This window comes from Symsagittifera roscoffensis, unplaced genomic scaffold (assembly GCF_963678635.1).
Source record: "Symsagittifera roscoffensis unplaced genomic scaffold, txSymRosc1.1 SCAFFOLD_139, whole genome shotgun sequence".
Taxonomy (NCBI): Eukaryota; Metazoa; Xenacoelomorpha; order Acoela; family Convolutidae; genus Symsagittifera; species Symsagittifera roscoffensis.
This window is the reverse complement of record NW_026971327.1, coordinates 37,298-56,546: the sequence shown is the minus strand read 5'-3', so window position 1 is coordinate 56,546 and position 19,249 is coordinate 37,298. Positions and strand designations below refer to the sequence as shown.

Below are 19,249 nucleotides of genomic sequence, written 5' to 3'. Positions count from 1 at the left end.
ATATTCGAAATATTTGTGATTCCAAAAAAGCATTAAAATACTTTAAGTAAACTAACGTTACCCACGTAAATTTTATACGTTTTAATTTAAGCTATTATAAACTTTTAAGCCGTAATAAGTCTGCTCGCTCGCTTTATTCGCTCGAAATAAACGAAAAATTAAAAATTTCGTACCGGTTTTTCTCTACACTGGGAAAGCTTTTTCAAAATATTTTTATTGTGGTTTGAATTACTGTAAGGGCTCCAATATGAAATATCACTCAACCCAATCTGATGATTATTTGTGGTTCCTGATTTTCAATGGTCGGGACAAAAATCTACGTCATTGATACAATAATCTACAATCACTTGTGGACAGTTTTTTTACCGTTAATAATTAATTTCAGGAGAATCTTTCCATGTTTTTGCGATTAACGGGTTAAATTGCTGCTGAAATATGCAAGACAGAAAAATTTCAATTTATTATTTGAATATAAATAATTTTAAGCTCTTTAGAGCAGCTTTATCCAGCGAATTACTTGCATTGGAAACTCATTGGAAATAAGCATTGGAAACTCAATTGGGATAAATTTGTTTGCTAGTTACTTTGTTACTCTTGCAGATTTTTTCAGGCCAAAAATCAACTTTTAGAATCAATTAACAAACTTGAATTTTAAACTTGTTTCCGCTTCCGATTAACTCATTTTATGTGATAGTCGAACAAGTCAAGAAAATTTGTGGGTACTCTCTATACAATTATAGTTTGAAAAGAATGGATAAAAATTGATGGATAAAAACTAAATAAATTCAATTGTTTTCAAACGAGTTTTCAAACATGCAATAAAGTTACTTTTTGAAATTCTTAAATCATTTACTTAGATTTATTTTGAGATTTATTCAAAAACATTTTCGCCGACTTATTTATAAATCAGTTTCAATTGATTTCAAATCATTTTGATTACGATTCTTATTTAAACGGATACAAAATAATCTACGACAGAGCAGGAAGTTTCTCAAGTTTCTTTTTTGCGAAGATTATAACAAAAGAAAACTAGCCTGGTTTGAAACACATACAGTTGCAGTAGCTGATTTAGCCCCCACCCACCCCCCTCCCCCCTTACCACCGCCCAGGAGTTCGACCACCTGACTACCCAAAGGTTTCCCTTTTGATACTAATTTAAAACCTCTATATTCGAGTGGCTTACCCTTAAGTTTTTCTTGAATACTAATTTGGAGGGGGAGCGCGCGCCGAAAAAAATCGCGCGCCGAATTTTTCAATCAAAACTGTCCAAAAAGAGCCTAAAAACATCTTTTTATACTTTTTTTGCAAACATTTGCCTGCAGCGCCAAAACAGTGTCTTTCAGTGCTAAGAGAGAGTTCGGAAAATCAATTTAGTCTCCCTAAAAAAACAAAGGTCGACAAAAATGTCGAACTAATTGAAAATCCCTCCTCGAGAAAACCCTAGATTGATCAGTGGAATGATAACATCTGTAAAAGAAATCAACGGAATATTTTTGAACTGATTTGCTTTTTTCTATTTTTTTTTTTGGAATTATTACTGAAAAAAAACTATTCTCTCCTACATCGTAGCAATTGACTTCTCCTGTTTAGTCATCATACTTGCTTCGGACTATTAAACTTGGACATTTCAAAAACAATCAAGCTGAAACAGTAATTTATTGTTGAAACCGAGCAAATGTTTTAGTTGCTGCCTTTTTTAATTCTAGTTATAAAATTTCAGGTTGAATTCTGTTTCAGGTGAGCTTGAAAGCAGACTTTAACTCGATTTTTTAGAAGAGCAGAAAACTTTTAGGCTTTATGTTTGAATAACCCCAACCTGCAAAAAGACCTAGGTCAGTCGCTGAGCACATTCAATGAAGGTACGAGGAATGTCCTACACTTTCTTCGGTTTTAAACTTCTTGCTTTGTTCTGTTTCTCATTAAGGAAGGTTCTTGCGTTTATGGAAAGAAAATTTTTTCATTGGATAAAAACTAAAATTTAAACTTTTGATAAATTTTTGAAGCAAGCTAAAAGCTAAAACATCCATTCATTGCACCAACATTTACGGTTTTTTTTTATTCTCTAAAGAAAAAATTTAACCAGTTTTAGGAGTTTTATCATATTTACAAAGTCTGTTAGAGGGTGGTAACAGATACAAGAGGGTTCGAAGATACCCCGTGAGTCATCAGTTCGGTTACTGTGGCGAACCCGTCAATCATTCTGGCTTTAAGTCTGGATTGTTGTTTCTTGGAAAGAGTCAAAACTTTGTCCTCCAAAACCGATTCAAGGGGCGGGCTCACTGTTTTCTTGACCCTCCTCTTAGCACGAGACTGGTCGTAACTTGGTTCGTTCGCACCTTTCTTTTTGTCGTGTCTCGAAGAATGTTTCTGAGCGTTCTGATTGGCTGGAATGTCTTCGTCAGTCGTGATGTCATCGATTTGAGCATAAATATTTTGAGATCCAGTGGATCGCGATCGGTTACTCGGCTTGCTTTTGGGTCGCTCGGTTCGGTTCGCTCGACTTTTTGGCAGCAACAACTCCATTTCCGAGTCGTAATCGTCGTTCGCGTCTCGGGTTCGCAGCGACTCATAGACATCGGCTGAATCTCGTCGCTTCTTCAGATGCTTTCCGCTGAGAGTCATGCTATGTGAGTTTTTCATTTCGAAAGTTTTTTCATTCGCAGGTCGCGACATTTCATAGCCGCATCTCGAGTTTGAATGTTTCATTGTATATGATTTAGCATGATATTGTGCTTGTTTTGTGCCGCTAGAGGGCTTAGTTTGTGCTGTGTTTTGATACACATTTTGAGCCTCATTTTCTCGCTTTAGAGAGCTGAATCGCTTCAAGTCAGATCCATTGTATTGTCCATCGTCACTTTTTATTCTGATTTTTCTCGTCACTTTTTCTTTTTGACCATTTTCGGAAACATTAGAGCGTCTCAAAACTTCATCACGTTTTGCAGCAAGTACCTTCACGTGGTTTGAATAAGTTTGATTTGAGGCAAAAACTTCGTTGTCAATATGATGTTCCGAGTCAGTCGATTGCTTCGGAGATTCCGAGTCGTTTACTTTTCCACAGTCGCTTTTTGGCTCGTTGCTATCATTCGTCAAAGCTGATTTCTGGCCCGAAACTTCATCAACGTCACAAGTCAATGTCGTCAAAGTTGATGAATTTTTCTCCTGGGTTTTCCTCTTGCTGAACTCCTAAAAAAAGAAAATTTCAACTACATTGTAGAACAAATACTTCTAACATCAATACCTCGCTAGCAATCATATATCCGTCGGTCAAATTTAAAATTGAATTAAATTTCGTCCGCATAAGCTACGATGTTAAAGATAGAGCTGTTGCTCATTTTTCTGCCTGAAGTTGGCAATTGGAGCAAATTTAGAATTAAGAGTTGCTCTTCAGAATTAAGGACTGGGTGTATTAAGCTCAAAAACATGTTGAAATATTTCTGAAGGGCCACTTTTCTGTGGGTAGGCGGACTTTATTTTAGAACAAGTTCAGATATAAAAATCAAATTAGTATACTTCATTTTGTTTCGACTTCAATTTCTGGCTGAACAGCTTTTTCGATTGGAATTGAAAAGGTGAGAAAGCACTTAATTAAGAAGTGATTAGATTTTTTTCAGGCTAAATTGATGTTTATTGCCTCCAAAAGGTCAATTTGCGAATGTCCTACTTCAAAGCAAATTGAATATTGCACTTCAAGGAATCGGATGGCCGTTTTCAACTTCAGCTACTGATTTAAACGTCCATATATGGCAATGATCTCATCATAAAAAGAATTTTTCCACTTTTTAATATACCTTTGGAGCTAAAATGACTTGAGGGGAGGGATTGATTCTATTATTATGTCGTTTATTTGTATGCGATTCTAAATGGGATTTAGGGATAATACTGAAAAAAGAGGGTAGGAATTTGGGAAAAGATGACAATATGCTAATGGATGGGTGCGTTATTGTGGCTAAAAGGGAATAATTCAGGAGCTAAGGGGCAGATTAAATGATTATCCCTCTTAATTCAAACCTAAATTCCCTAATTGGATGAAAAGTTACTAAGTACTCTGCCTCTATAAGATATCATTAACCCCATTTGGCTACAATAACATCATTTTCAGCCTCCTTTATGCCGAGATGTTCCCGAAATGTATCCATACAAACGCTCGCAGATCCCTTTTTCGCATGGGTAAAAAAAAGAATCCTTGGAAAAAAAGCAAATTTAACAGAACATGAAAATAATCTTTTTATTTTTCCTTGACAATGTTTCCCCTGAAAAATAATTAGCAACTAGATCTAATTTGATTAAATTTTCATCTCTCATCAAGGCTAATCTTCCTAGCTCAGTTATCTCTTTATGTTTCCGCCTTTCTAGTTTTGTGTTCAATCGGCCTTTCAATCAAAAATAGGAAACTAGATGATGAAAAAATTAGTTATTTGAAAGGAAGTTAACAGAATGCCGTTTTCTTCACGAATTAATTGCGCTTTTGTTTTTACTCTGAGTCGGAATTCCAAGTTTTTGGGCATCTTATAAAACAAAACAAAGGAATTCTTAGTTGTTCAATTTTAAACGAGATGAAATTCCGCCTAACAGTAAGGTTAACATTGAAACTAGATAACCTGCTAAGTGAAATGTATACTTTTGTAGCCCTTCAACTGAAGTAAATCAATATTTGAGCAGCTTAAATTAGGAAAACAAAAACCTTGTGAACTTTTAATTGTTCAAATTTCTAATTTGAACAAACTGTAGCTATAGTCAATTCAAGAAACGACACTTCCCCCTACGGGGGAAGAGCCCAAGAAACTGATCTAATTGAGCTGTTTTTGTTTCTTCAAAACATTTGTTTTTTTCTCTCGTAGAAAAGTGAAGTTTAAACCAAGAGTATCCAGGGGGCGACTCTATACTTGTCTTAAATTCTCACATGGGCAACTGCTTATTTCAAAACGCTTATGCTTCATTTTTGAAGATGTTTGTTGACTTTTCAAGCCTGTCTTTAAAATTTAAGCAAAATTTAAACAATCGATTTTGGTTTTACGAGTTTTCATAGTCCAATGGCTGAAGATTAGTTGCAAAAGCTTTATTCTTAGATGCTCTAGAGCTTCCGTCTTGAATTTTTGGTGTATCGATGCAGGAAGTTCAACTCAAATTGAAGATCAACAAAATGAAGTGTAAAATGACACGTTCAATGTGCTTACAGATTTGATGTTTCTGTGGACCAGAATCGACAGTCTGGAGCTGTTGCATCTACTCATCAAATAGTGGAAATGTTGAGTGTTTTCCACGTGTTTTCCATTCACTTTGATCACGTGATCACCCGCGTGAAGCAACTCGTCATTCATGTCTCTGCTCGACATTTTCTCAGAAGGTCTAATCTGAAGCACAATACAAAACAAAGATATTATCACAAGCCTATTTCGGTTATTGAAGCTATCTTTGATAGTGTAAAATGGCCTATAAGCATCTGATTATCGTCAAAACACAAACATGTTTGCAGAGGTTGTAAAAAGATTGTTAAGGTACGGCTAAGTCCTAATTGAATCAACACTTCAAGTGTAGATCGTCTCGAGATAAAAGGTCTGAATACAGATTGACACCGTTTTCATGTCATACCATTTGAAAAGCAACTTCTTTGATTCTCCTCACATGAAAACGATACCGCATTTAACAAAACAATACGCATTCAAAGTCAAAACATAGGCTATCTTTGTTGTCAGGCCAAAATAATCACAGCCATAATAGTATCACACGTTTAAATATCCATTCCCTTCTTATTGTTAATCTCCAAAAGGACAGAATATCAAAACCCGGTTGATTCTCTACATCGGGTCTCAAAGAAATGGGATCAAAACTACAAAAAAAAGAACAAATCCTCAGTAAACGGTCATTGACTCTTAAACTCTCGACCTGATAAAAACAATTAACTGAATTTACCTTGTTCAAATTCGGACAATAGGATGATCTTACAAGTTTTGTTCGATTCTGATTTTCAAAGGATTTTAAACAAATGCGTGTTGTAATCCAAGTGTTGTTCATTTTCTTTGCATCTTAATGTCGAGTGAAAATGTCTTTTGACAAGCTGCATTAGAAATAATTTCCAAATTTTCCATAACAGGTTAAAAACTTAAGTACTGATTTCTCAAATGGAATACGCGACATACATCAAAGTGCCTTTTGCTCTACCGGCGCCAGGATTTTTGGCGCTAATTTTTTTCATTTTTTAAAAAGAAAAATCAGAAGTTAAGGGTTTTTACGCTGTTATCACTTGAGATGATTTGCTTTAATTTGATTAAATTTAACCCTACGATAACTACCCGCACATGAAAAGCACAGAGGAAAACACTCGAAGATATTTGTGTCGGCATTTCAAAAGCTCTAAGTCGACATCAGAAAGAAAACATTGGGATTGAAGGCTGAGGGGGAAATTGAATTTTCGCCATGAAGCGCTAGCAGCAAAAATACAATAGCTTAACTGACACTAGTAAAAAAAAAACTTGAGGCAAAATTAAAGAAATCAGCTGAAAAAAATACCGAAAGAATTTAGCTCATCCATGTTTGGTAAACTCTTTTAAGTAACATTAGCACTTTCTCTCAAGTAACTCTTTCATCTTTTCTTCTTTTTTTTAATTCAACTAAGCTAAAATCAATCGGGATTTGAAAGGGAAACAGTCATTGTTCAATCCTTGCATCCAACAATTCCTGATTTTTCAGATCAGGGTTCTTTGCTGGGGGATATTGGGACTTGAAAGGGGTGCCAGTAATAGCAAGTATTATTGTTCAAAAATTTGATTAAGTTAAAACGGGTTCACATCAAACCTGCTGAAAAGTGGTCGGCTATTTAGAAGCAGGTATCTCGACCCGGCGTCTCTTTGATGAGCGAATTGGCAAATGTTCTTTGACTTGCTTTTTTCTATAATTGCGAGTTATTGTTACTCAAAGGAACAAATTTACTAAATCAAATCAAATTTGAAATGCGTTCAACTCAGAAAAAAGGTTAAATAAAATCAAAGTAAAATCAATTAAAATGAAAATTAAAGACGTGATTTTTCGTGAGCCAAACTTGAAGCCTTTGACGGCGCCAATTGAAAACACTCATGTCTTCATGTATGTGAAAATTTGTTCTTAAGAAGAATTAATAACTCTTTCACATTTTCTTACAGAACTTCAATAAATTTAGAAAAAGAGCTCGACCAGAAAAAAAGTTCACGCTGAGTGGAAATGAATTCACATTTAAAGCAAAAAACGCGATTTGATCATTATTTCAGTTCATTTTTTTCCTGCACTGGACGTACCTCTTTTATGATTGCGCTTCCGTCTTTCCCATCTTCCGCAATAATTCCCAAATCTTCATCAGGTGACTTCTTGAAAAGCACAACCTCCTGAAACAAAATTATCCACATAAAACGAGTATTTTCTATCGTCGGAAAGCGGAAAAAATACATAACCCTTTCGAGTCATCGCAATGCGACGAGATATTGACAGGAAATCATAATAATTGTTGTTTCGTTTTATGATTGTTTCTTGGTTTTCATCTCTATCACCATTTTTACAAGGTTTACACCATTTGTTTTTACAACTTAGTCGTTAACGTTTAACGATTAAACATCGTTCTACCACTTTTAACACGGTCAAAAGGCGGTTCGGTATATTTTATTGCCCTAGTTTTCCCCGACATGGTCCTTATTCAAACCTAGTTTTTTGAAATCCAAATAAAAGTTTTCTTGGTTTTCAATCTGTTGTTTGGCACAGTAACATCGTATTCAATTTTTGCAGCTTTGAAATCAGAACACTTGGTGAAAATGCGCTATTGTATTGAAGTATGTCAATTAAGAAAAATCGTTTTAAAAAATAATATTTTTGATGGATGGATTAGGGAAAAAAAACGAAGAACAAAAAGCCTTTCATTTCGAATCAGATGAACTGATTTCCAAAGGATTTAGTCAATTTTCCAAAGCTTGTTTCATATTCGAACTCGACCTGTAATAGTTCATGGCGATGCTTAAAATGGTTGCTAAACTTCGTTTGAAGCTCCTAAAAAATTCCGAGGAGTCTTATATCCTGCTAAGCGTAAATTTATGTGAGAAGTTAATTCTTCAGTGAACTCTTTTAAGTTACGCAGCAATACTCTTTTTGTCACTTAATTGTTCACATCATCTGGAAAAACTCCCTTTCCCGCCCCTGTGCCTTGAAAAGTGGGAGAAATCCAAAATGCATCTAATTGATTTATTTAAAAGCTGTGAAGGCTTATCAAGTGATCAATTCTTGTGGAAATAATTTTTTCACTCTAAGTTTATAAAATCTGTATAATAGCAGATGGGTGCTTTCGCGATACTTTTAGGGAAGTGTAGTAAATATAAGATGTCTTTTGGGAAATTAATTTTGACAATCTCTCCTACTTTCTGTCACCTGTTAAGTAACAAAAAGCAACTGTCACAACTATCTGTTGCTTCATTTCTCTTTTTCGCTTTTGTTTAAAAATTAAGTATTTTAAAAAACAGGAAAGTCAAAAATTGCGCGTGCCAGTTTTACCCATTGTGAGTTTGACAAAATGAAATGTTCAAATTAGCCCCTTTTCGCGACCAATTAGCATAGGCTGACAGGTACCTGTCAATTTGGCTATTTTTCACTTTCTTTCTGAATTGAATGCCGCCATCGCTTCAATGCACAACGGGGGAATCAATTGTTCATTATGCTTGAAACGTCAATTTTAAAAGCACAATTTAAAGGGAAGTCTCAAAATGAGCTTTGGGAAAAGTGACAGAGACAAATATGTTCGTTTATTGATGATTGAAATGTATAAAACGCTTCCACGTTGAACTGATGGGTTTTAGAGCGGTTTAAACTGACATTTACAACATGTGGCAGACATTTTAAATTGGTAAGGGGGGTTGGATTTATCAGAACAACTGAACGTGTCAGTTGCAATAATGGACTTGTAAATTGATGAAACTTTTATTTCATAGCATCCGTATTGCAAATAATAAAAATGACTATTTATTGAATGTAGATAAAAAACGTTTCTGTGTTACATTTAAAATATTAGATGCATGTTTTAGTAAGATCAGGGGCGGATCTAAGATTTTCTCGAGGAGGGTGCGGATTTCCAAAAAAAATCGAAAAAATTGTCGATTTTTTATAGGGCAGTCAAATCGATTTTTTGAGCTCTCCGAAATCACAATAACGACCCTATTTTATCCAAATTTTTGGCGCCGCAGAAAATTTTTTTGAAAAACACCAAAAAAACGAGTTTTTGGGCACTTTTTGGAAATTTCGACAAAAATTATTGCGTTTTTTCCGCGCGTGCTTCCCCCCTCAAATTAGTACATATTGGCGCCGAAGGCGGTCTTAGACAAAATTTTAGGTTCGGTTAGTCAACAATGGATATCAAATAGTACAAAGTCTAAATCCGCTAGTGAGTAAGATCCTTTAGGCCAAAATAAAAACAATATAAATATCTGCAGTTTCGGTTATTCGAACATATCGGTTAATTGCATTTTAAAAAGAGAGTTAGCCAACCTGAATGTGTTGTTGAGTTTTTTGGCAGTGGGACAGGATGTAGTCAACTGCGTCGTGGTCCACTGAGCCTAACCCCACACTCTCCAGGTCAGTGACCGAAGAGGAGAGAGAGATCAGGTCACATCTGTTCACTTGACTGAAGAAGAGAGATAAAGAAAGTTAGTTGATTCTTTTTGTATCACAAAAATGCATTTTTGTCAGAAAATTTTTCAATTTTTGGTGTTTTTGTACAAAAAAAAACATGACGAAATGATTTTTGAAAAATGACCTAAAACTAAATTATGTTTTATATTTTGGAAATGATTGTTTTTCAAAATTTCGACAAAGTTCTTTCTTAAGACTGCAACCAATAAATATTGGCTGAAAAATCATAATTCTTTTTTCTCACCCGACGCCGCTGAATAGAGTGTCCGAAGCCAGTGTTTGAGTTCCGGAAGAGACCATGTTGGGTTCCAGAGGTCGCTCCACCTCAACCATTAAGGGACTCTTGGTCCTCTTGATCACATCTATGCACTCGTTGTGAGACAACTTCTCCAAGCTTGTTCCGTTCACCTGAAGAGAACAATAGTGTTCCTAATTGATCTAGAATGTTACAAATTTTTGAAAACTAAGATTTTTCCATTTGAAAGATGAATGTTGTCATAACTCAATCTTCAATGCTGCCATATGTCGCGATGTAAGTGGTCATTTAAAATAGATTTATCATCTTAGTAACATTTCGTTGGCAAAATATTGTATCATTTTGTTCACAAGTTGGACTCCCGCAGTCTGAAGTGGCATATGGCCCTCTTCAGAAACAGTTTGAAGCTGTAAAAGCTCACTTTACAATAAACTGATTTCACAGAGTCCAGCCTCCTATTTTGTTCACAAAAATGAAGGACTTTTTTTATGAATGCAAACAAAAATTGTTACAAATTAAATTTTAAGTCTTTTTATTTGTGAGAGATCATGTGTCATCAAGCTTTTTTAATATGTAGGTTTTTGAGCACAAAAACATCCGGAATGGCCCATAACAAAAAATACTTAAAATTACGTATTGTGTCAAAGAAAACTTTTCTGTGGTTATTGTTTGTTTGGAAACAATTTGTTATTTTGGCAGCTTCTTAGGAAACAGATGTCTAAGCAGTCTTATCGAATCCTTTCATCTTATTAGAAATCAGAGTTTCATTTGAAAAAAAAACTATTTAAAATAAAACAAACGATGTCGCCGTTTCTGACAATTTTTATTGGCTTCGACTGGTTTGATTTTCAGTATGAACAAAAAATGACCCCTTATGTTACCTCAACATATGTCTTGCTTTAAATTGACAGCCTAGAAGTTCATTATGGGAGATTTGTTTCCACATTAAAGGAAGCAACCTCAGGGCATTTCTACCGCGAATATTAAATCCAAACCCTCCCCAATTTATCTTATCGCACAATGAGCATCCTTTCAAAAAATGGTCGAAATTTGACTTTGTTGGGCTTGAAATGGAAAAAAAATACAGGAAAAGAAAATATGGAAATTTAATTTGCATCAATTATGCCAGGAGAGAATGGAGGGAAAGTTATTGATTGGAAAAGGGACTCTTGTTTTGTTGGGAAAGAAAGGGTAAGCAATATCATCCGGCCTCGGGGTATATTTCCCCTCCTTTTCGTATTTTGTTTCTACCTATTTTGTACCTCAATTTCAATAGAGCATGGGCAGAATGTTTCAACAAACGTCGCAGTGGCTTGCAAACTAACTTAAGTCAATCTAATATTAGGTTACACAGCTCGAACGAAGAAACCATATCAAGTTTGATTTATTTAGTCGAATAGGGTATTCAGAATTGTCGAAAGCAATTGACTGTTTATTGCGACTTGTTTGCTAGGAAATAAACGCATGACTGGTTGTAATAATATGTATATAACCCCATGTAAACAAACCGCGGGATGGCATGAATGACTGTATACAGTGGGGCTATTTGACAGTCTAACCCGGTGCCTCAACCCAACTATCGGTACCTGTCAATCAAATTGTCAAACACTTCTTTCTCAATACCTGTGTATTAACATTGTAAACACTTTCCCCATGTCCGATGTGTTTACCATGAGACGCCAGAGGCTGATCAAATAATCTAATCATGCGCGAGAGGAGAAGTGACGGAAAAATGGGAATATATTTGGGAAAAATGGGAATGAATTAGGGAAAAATGGGAAGGCAAATCGAAATTTTACGCAAGACTGTTCTCAGTATGTTCACACAATTTGGTGATTGTCACACGTGATTAAACTAGAAGCCCGTCCTTTTTCCGGTACCAACTAAAATTTTTCCACTCAAATATGTTCCAAATTTCCCTCCCTTCAATTGACGCGTTTTTCCTACTTTTCCCAATTTTCTCACAAATCTAATCAACGCACTAGCCTTTCCAAGTGGCAGACTAATTAATTCGGCCCAGCCTTGAAATCACCTGAGTATAAATTATCAAAAGTTGATTACTGAGACGACAAATCTGAACAATTTGATGGCCACTTTGTACATATTAGGGGGAGGGTATATTATTATAAGCCCAGATTAGCCCAGGTATTTAACTTGATTGCTTATCGTGATGATAATACAGGGCTGCATGTGGCGCGGATTTCCGTGGGATAATTTAATGGCTACTTTGCAATGGCCCAAGTCCATTACCATTGACAGCTTATAAGTTATAACCCGATCGGAGATTAGTGGGAATGGTAATTTTGGGATCGGAGATAAACCCACTCTCTATACTGTCACTCGACGCAGCAAGTGATAATCATAAAGAGATTACATAATCTCTCCGCCTATGAATGAATTATTCAACCCATCTTAGAAAATCTAATTTCTCGACAAAAAATGGGAGACACCTCCTGTGCTAAATTTAAACTATATCCCTCCCAACCTTTGTTTAATTTGGTACAAATTCAGTCAAAAGTCGGAAAAAAACAGTAATATAATCAAGCGAGCACAATGCGCAGAAACAAATAGTGGGATGGGTTTGGCTCTATTCATAAACTTATCGATTGAAAGTAAAATTGGAATTTAACGACTTTTCCATAAAGTTTAATTAACAATTCAGGGAGTTGTTGATTTAGCATAAGTTATAACGCATTAGAGGTATTCATTTTTAATGAGCATCCCGCTAAGTTGCGAGAAGGTCTGCTGAAAAGGGGATGAAATATCCCCGTGGTGCCTAATAGCCCAAACAAACACCCAATTTGTGAAGTTCGCCCACTCTATTGTGTAGAATGTCAAGATTGGGCTGATTAGAAAAAATGGGAACTAGTCATCATAAAAAAATCATTTACGGTAAAAGAAAAGCTCTAATGAAATTTTCGCCTTCAACGATGAGTAACGAGCATTTTTGTTCAAAACATTTTGTGAAATAATTAAAAATAATTTGTTCATAAAAGACAGAATTCAACGATAGAAAGGCTTCAAAAATTCAAGAAAATTACCTTCGGTTGTATTTTTTACAGTTGAACAACCAATAATTGGTGCTCTCCACTATTTTAACAAGGAGTAAATTCTCAAAATTACAAGGTGATTATAATACCAACGCTCTAATGAGCAAAAAAAACGTTTTTGGCATTTAATTTTCAAAAACTGACGGGAAAAATAAGAAATCCTAGCATGTCTTCTAGATATTTTTTTGAAATTTTTTTCAATTCACTAACAGGTAATTTTCAACTGAAATGAAAGCTAGGAAGAACTTACCGAAACAATCAAGTCTCCGGCTTGTATGTCGGCACGACTCGCGATGCTGTCAGGACTCACTCGGGTGACGAGGAGACCCCTCGGAATCTGGAACTGACTCTCTGACGACGATGAGTCATTCTCTTCATTCGAATCCTGGCGCGACTTGTTCTGAAACGACGAAATAACTTTCAAGAAACGAAAGTAAAAAAAAACAGCAAATGAAAAACTTGAGAAACAAGCAAAGATTAAATTAAATACAACCTGAGATTTTTTTATTCCGACTATTTGAAAAATGGCGAGGAACTTCTTGTATTCGGGTAAATTTCAGTTTTTTTCTACAAAAACTGTTTTCCAATTGTCCTAAGAATCTCGAAAAAAAACACTAATTTGATAAAAACTTTTTGGCATTTATTCCAAGATTATGGTCGGAAATCGGATTCTGGGCTACTTGCACAGTAATTGGCTTTCCTTGTTACTTTACGTTCAATTTTGCCTCTTTTTGAAACGTTTCCGCCAATTAACCTGTTGCGATAATCAATAAAATTGATTTAATTCGAACTGCCTGTCACATCATCTGAGTTCAAAAGTGATGTTTACTTTGAGGTGTTCAAAGACAGTTTAAAAAATGATGTCACTCATTTTGTTTGATCACAAAACTGATTGCAGGAAAAGGGGATATACGTCAGCAATACAGGTAGCGGCCGGATCCATATAACAGTGTTAACTATTTCATTACTTTGGGTCAAACTTGAACCAAAGCAAATTTGTTAATCGATGTTTTGATTGAACTTAAATACAGTCGGGTATTTCAGGTTGGATTAGCAGAGAACTTCTTTCATGTTTGTCCTTTGTTCCTGTTCATCGCTTTAAACTGATTTACTATGTAGTTCCTTTGTTCAAATCACCACTAAGGTTAAACGCAGCAAACAAAGGATGGTTTGATAAAAGGCGAAATTTGTAAGGGACTTTATAGATTTAGTATCAACCCTCACTACCTCAATAGATCATAAAAGGTTTCACATCTTAAGCCTTAAGTGTTTATATATTGGGAAGCGCCTGTACCTTTGCTAAATTAATCATCAAAAATGATCAAACGTCTCTGAAAGCGTGAAAAATATCGCAATAACGCGCTTTGAGGCCTATAATCAAGTGACACAGCTACTTATTTATTGAAAGATTCTTTAAAAACCCCTTTTTGATCGCGCGTTCAACTTGAAATGAAATGAATGATTAATTTTGCTGCAATTGAATCTGAGATGCTGAATTGTTGAAAGAAATTAAAAAGAATTGATAGGAAATGGCACAAACATTTCCGCATCCTAGATTCAAAGCAAATTTTACTCTGCTTCTAGACTGTTTAAATTTGAGTTATAAACGATCAGACAAAATAGAAATGTTGAAAGAAACTAAATAGCACTTTAATGTACGGTAAAATTGGCAACATTTCAAAAAACGGGAAGCTTTTTAAGGTCTTTTAGCTTCCTGTAATAAAAAGCTCTCACGGTCGAGCGAAAAATCGGCGGGATTCGATACAACTTCAGTCAAAATTAGGACTCGCAGGAAATTAATTGAACAAACGGAAACATTTTGGCGGACCAGCGTGATAAATCTGATATTTCAATAGATCAAAAGTCAATTAGGGGTGAAAAAGTAGGGAAAACAGACTAATTAGGAATGAACATGAGACTAACCACGCCTCCGGCAACGTTGAATCCTAGACTCCCCCCGTTGGGATCTCGATGTAGCACAACTTGGAACCGACTCGAGTTTCCAGATCTCCCAGCGCCGTCGGGGAACCGCACCTTCTGGGCAGACTTTTGTTGTTGCGACACCTACAGAACAAACTTCTTATGATCATAGCTATAGTTCCAAATAAAGCGAAACATAAAATAGTCATATAACCATAAACCAACTAAATAACGGGATTTAGGATCATTATATTTGCATTATACAATAAATTTCATCTATAATTCATTTTTTCGTGTTGCAACATATGGGGTATTTGCTCCAGAATTACTAGAGGAGAATTGTAATTAGCTGTGTCTTAGCAGCAGATATTTTTCAATTATCTGTACGGGCTTTGGACCTGCCCTTTTGCTTTGATGTTCGGCGGTAACGGTGCACGCCCCTTTGAGTACCGCCCCTATAGACCAAGTCCGATTTCGATTTCCCTGATTTCCACCCTTTTTCCCCATTTTCATCTGAGTGGCTCCTTAAATTTACCCATGAAGGAGGCGCCTCAGATAACACAGATTAAGTGCCAACTACCAATATGGCAAGGCGAGAATAAAAAACACGAAATTGAATCACTTCGAAATTGCCGATTTTAACAACTCTCCTTTGTTTTGCACCTTTTGGGCTTAATTGCCATCAATTAAATGTGTAGTAATTTTTATTGCCTTTTAAGCCAGAGTAACAAAAAATGCTAGTAATTTTTACAGTTTGAAGGGCTTCAAAGGGTCTTAAATGAACTTAAACGGTCGTGGACAGAAAAAATATTGGACGCATTCAAATCTGCCGCGCTTATCAAAACAACAGCAACTTTAAAAAAAAAAACATCCAATTGTTTTTCAATCAACAAATATCAAATTATTGTTTTCTTCTAAGTAAGAACTTGGCAAATACTAAGTAGGGCTAAAACGAATACGAAAAAAGTTAAAATAAATCAGATTCATTTCAGCCAAAAAAAAATTAAAATTACTGTTTTTTTTTCACAAGTAAAAGAAGCTAATGAAAACTAAATAGAAAAGTTAGACTTGTTAATAGGAAAAAAAGGTTAGCCGACAAACGCTAAAATTTAGATTAGAAAAACGGTCATCTACCTTTTCCAGAAGTGTGCTGTTTTGTTTCTCTAGCTTTTCAATGGCCACTTTGTGTTTGTGATTTTGCACCAGAAGGTCAGCCTGTAGACCGACCATGTAGTTGATCAAATTGTTCTCCCGATGGAGAAACGCCTTCAGTTGCTCTTTCGACCTCTGCTTGAAACTCTCCAAAGTTTTTTGAGCACTTGCGAGATTCTCCTTCAGAGCTTCAACGCAATTGTGCGATGTCAAAAAGTTATCAGCGCTTGTTTGGAAAAACAACTCGCAGTTTTTGCAAAAATTTCCGTTTTTCAGAGCGTCGTGAACTGTGAAGTTTCCAACCGGGGAATCCATTAGGAAATCGGAGCAACTCTTTGGACGTTTGAACTTGGAATCAGTCCCGGAACCCGGCGATGTTGATGCAGATGAAGTTCCCGAAGACCTCCCGGATGTCAGATCAAACGTCAAGCAGTCCAGGGTCAAAGAGTGGTGTTTCGGCGCGGAAGTCTGCCTCGTTGAGGGTTCTTCATTAGATGGTTTGGGACCAACAGGAGACTTGTTGGCTGGGTCGGCGGCGTTTTTGATGTTGCGCAGATCAAACGTGATGTCTCTCAACAATTTGCGACGATAGTGGGATGAAATATAGATTCGCAAACATGAATTGCAGAAAACTCGATTTTCGAATTCGATAACTGCGGTTTTACTGTTGTTTTTATCGTCAGCAGAAGAGCAAGTTTGATAGCAATTCGAGCAAGAGTTTGAGCTAGCACTCATGTCACAGTTATCTTGGTCAGTTTCAGCTGAGGTTTGAGAGAAGTTATTCAAACTCGCTACATGATCGTTTTTGGGTTTCAGTTTCTGTACCCCCATTTGTATATCAATTAATTATTTTACTAACTTGCAAGCAGGGGATCAGGTAGTTAACTGATTATAGGAAATTCGTCGATTTTGAAGAGCGATAGAAGTCTAGAAAGGAAAAAGAATAAAAGGCAACCTGATTAAAGGTAAATTTATCTAGCTGCTAAAACAAGGGAATCAAAACGGACTAAAATCTTCTTTTCTTGCGTCTGATCTGATTTTCTGGATTTTCAAAATGATGATAAAAGACCACATAAAAAAATGACTTCACTGCAATTTAAAGTGCATTAAATTAAAGTCTTTTTTTTTCAACAGCCGACGGAGCTTTTATCTTTTTCCTTTTCTCTTATGCGAAAATAAGAATTAGGAATAAATTTTTATTTCAGCCAATCACAACGCGAGAAAATATTCACGCCGAGTGATAAATTTTCACTGAGAAAGATCAAATGGACAAATCTGGAATCGATGTCAAAAATTCTTTCAAATTGTCCAACTTTCGGAAATTGCTATTTGACAATAAATTCGATAAAATCTCAACATGCTCCCTCAATAGGAGGTGTAAATGTTTAGAATCCGGCGTTAATTATGTCTATGGTTAGTAATTAATGACCAACTTGCAAGATAGGATTCCTGGTTGGATCTTAAACCACAACTTATTGGCTAGCCTTCTTTAGTTTGGACTCGATCCAATAACCTTAATTGGATAATCCCTGCTTTGAATTGGGCTTAGTTTGTTCAAAACAAAGCCATTACAATATAAATATCTGTCTTTTGATCGTTTTAACAGACAAATGGTTCAGTAAATTAATTAAGAAAGCTCGAAAACCAAATTTATTTATACAGTGATGGTTTCAAAAAACGAAAAAGCGGGCTGGACAAATAGCTACAAATGGACCATACCCTATTGATTGGAATAACATCAAAGTCTAATTTGAGACGAAAGATATTTTGTAATAATTGATACAGAAACTTATTTCTTTGATCAAACGTCGAGGTTTAAATAACTTCGCTTCGCGCCTGAAGGAATTGAAGTCAAGTTGGACCAAATGTAAGCATTATTCGAGATGTATACATGACAGTCGCACGTGAACAAGCAAGTACACGCACGTGAACGAAAAGGCATTGAGACCTCTTGAGTTACAAGCGAAGTTCTTGATTGGAGGCTCCCCGCGGTTTTCACTAATCACCCGTGATGGTAATTTAGATGGTAAGAATACGAAATCATTTGGAGATCAATTAAACGCTGGCTTAAAACCGGCAAACCAGCGGAACTGTTCAATTAGTCAAGCAAAAACACCGAGAACTGGTTAGAAACTTAAACGAAAAAAATATACAAATACTAATAATTGTAACTAAAGAGAGGTTGGATTTGAATCCAAATGTTAGTACAGATTTGTTCAATTAGCTTTTCAAAACATACAGAATGATTTCATTATTTGTAACGAAGGTATGTCTGCTATACTTGGAAATATGGATACCTTTCCTGAACGTTTGTGCTGTACCATACTAACAGCCACCAGTAATAAATTTAAAATGTTTTGAAAACAAGAGACAAACCGCAAAGTTTTCACTAAAAATCAAAGAAAACTGAACATTGTATAAATTTGCCTATAATGGTAAGACTCAGCGTGACCACGGATTGTAACTTTAAGTAGATAAAAGGACTATTGTTTTATGAAAATTAATGCTCTGTTCAAAACAATTACATTCAACGGTCAGCCTCAACTCATCGACATCAAAAGCTCAGAATCAATAACTTTTTAATAGAAGTCGTAACTATCGTCACTCATTATCATGAGAGTTACTCGTAACAAAGAAAAGTTGAAAAGTGATTTTATTAATGATTAGATCAATAAAAGTTATGAAATAGAACAATGCTCGAAAAATTTGAGATATACTCTAAGTTGCATACCGATATTAAATAAAAGAAATACTCGAAATGTTTTCAGATTTTATAAATAGCAAATATAGTCAATTATGTTCTTGGAGTCGCAAAGAAAGTTCAGTCCAGAGCACAAAAAAAAACATTTAAAAATTGTTTTCAAAATAGTTTTTTTTTCATCTCGGTATTTATTTTTCACACTGCGAAAGCGTGAATATGTTGGACAAGGCTTAAACGTGTTGAAAAACTAGTTCTGTTTACACTAGCTGATTTGGGGGAGGGGTGCAGACGCCCCCTCTTTTCAAGAATTTGGTCCCTCCTGACTACTCTCTTTGGTACTATTTTAGGACATCCATTTTTTTGCTGACCGACCCAAAAATTTTTAAACCTGATTTGGGCGCCAATGTATGCCAATTTGAAAGGGGGGGGGGGGAGTTCCCGAAAATACGCTGTTTGTTGGTCAACTTTTTCAAAAAGAGTCCAAAAGCGTCCTTTGTACCGTTTTTTTTAAATTTTGCCTGTTCTTCAAGGTCC

The 19,249-nt window shown here is 35.6% G+C and overlaps 1 protein-coding gene across 1 annotated transcript; it reads right to left on the bottom strand.

Moving 5' to 3' along the window:
* Nucleotides 1-1,960: 1,960 nt before the first annotated feature.
* On the bottom strand, nucleotides 1,961-18,424 carry LOC134856315 (uncharacterized). Its single transcript, XM_063872676.1, has 9 exons — nucleotides 17,839-18,424; nucleotides 15,997-16,775; nucleotides 14,866-15,006; nucleotides 13,193-13,342; nucleotides 9,881-10,044; nucleotides 9,493-9,628; nucleotides 7,269-7,355; nucleotides 5,175-5,351; nucleotides 1,961-3,183 (listed from the first exon to the last, which is right to left on the bottom strand). The coding sequence occupies exons 1-9, from the start codon at nucleotides 17,954-17,956 to the stop codon at nucleotides 2,116-2,118; spliced, it is 2,820 nt and encodes a 939-aa protein (XP_063728746.1). The 5' UTR covers nucleotides 17,957-18,424; the 3' UTR covers nucleotides 1,961-2,115.
* Nucleotides 18,425-19,249: the final 825 nt, after the last annotated feature.

Coding starts and splice junctions, on each gene's coding strand:
- LOC134856315 (XM_063872676.1), bottom strand. CDS start 17,956: ATGCCTTTTCGTTCACGTGCGTGTACTTGCTTGTTCACGTGCGACTGT. Junction 15,007..15,996: donor ACAGCACACTTCTGGAAAAG/GTAGATGACCGT, acceptor TTTGTTCTGTAG/GTGTCGCAACAACAAAAGTC. Junction 7,356..9,492: donor AAACTCAACAACACATTCAG/GTTGGCTAACTC, acceptor ATTTTGTTTCAG/GAGGTTGTGCTTTTCAAGAA.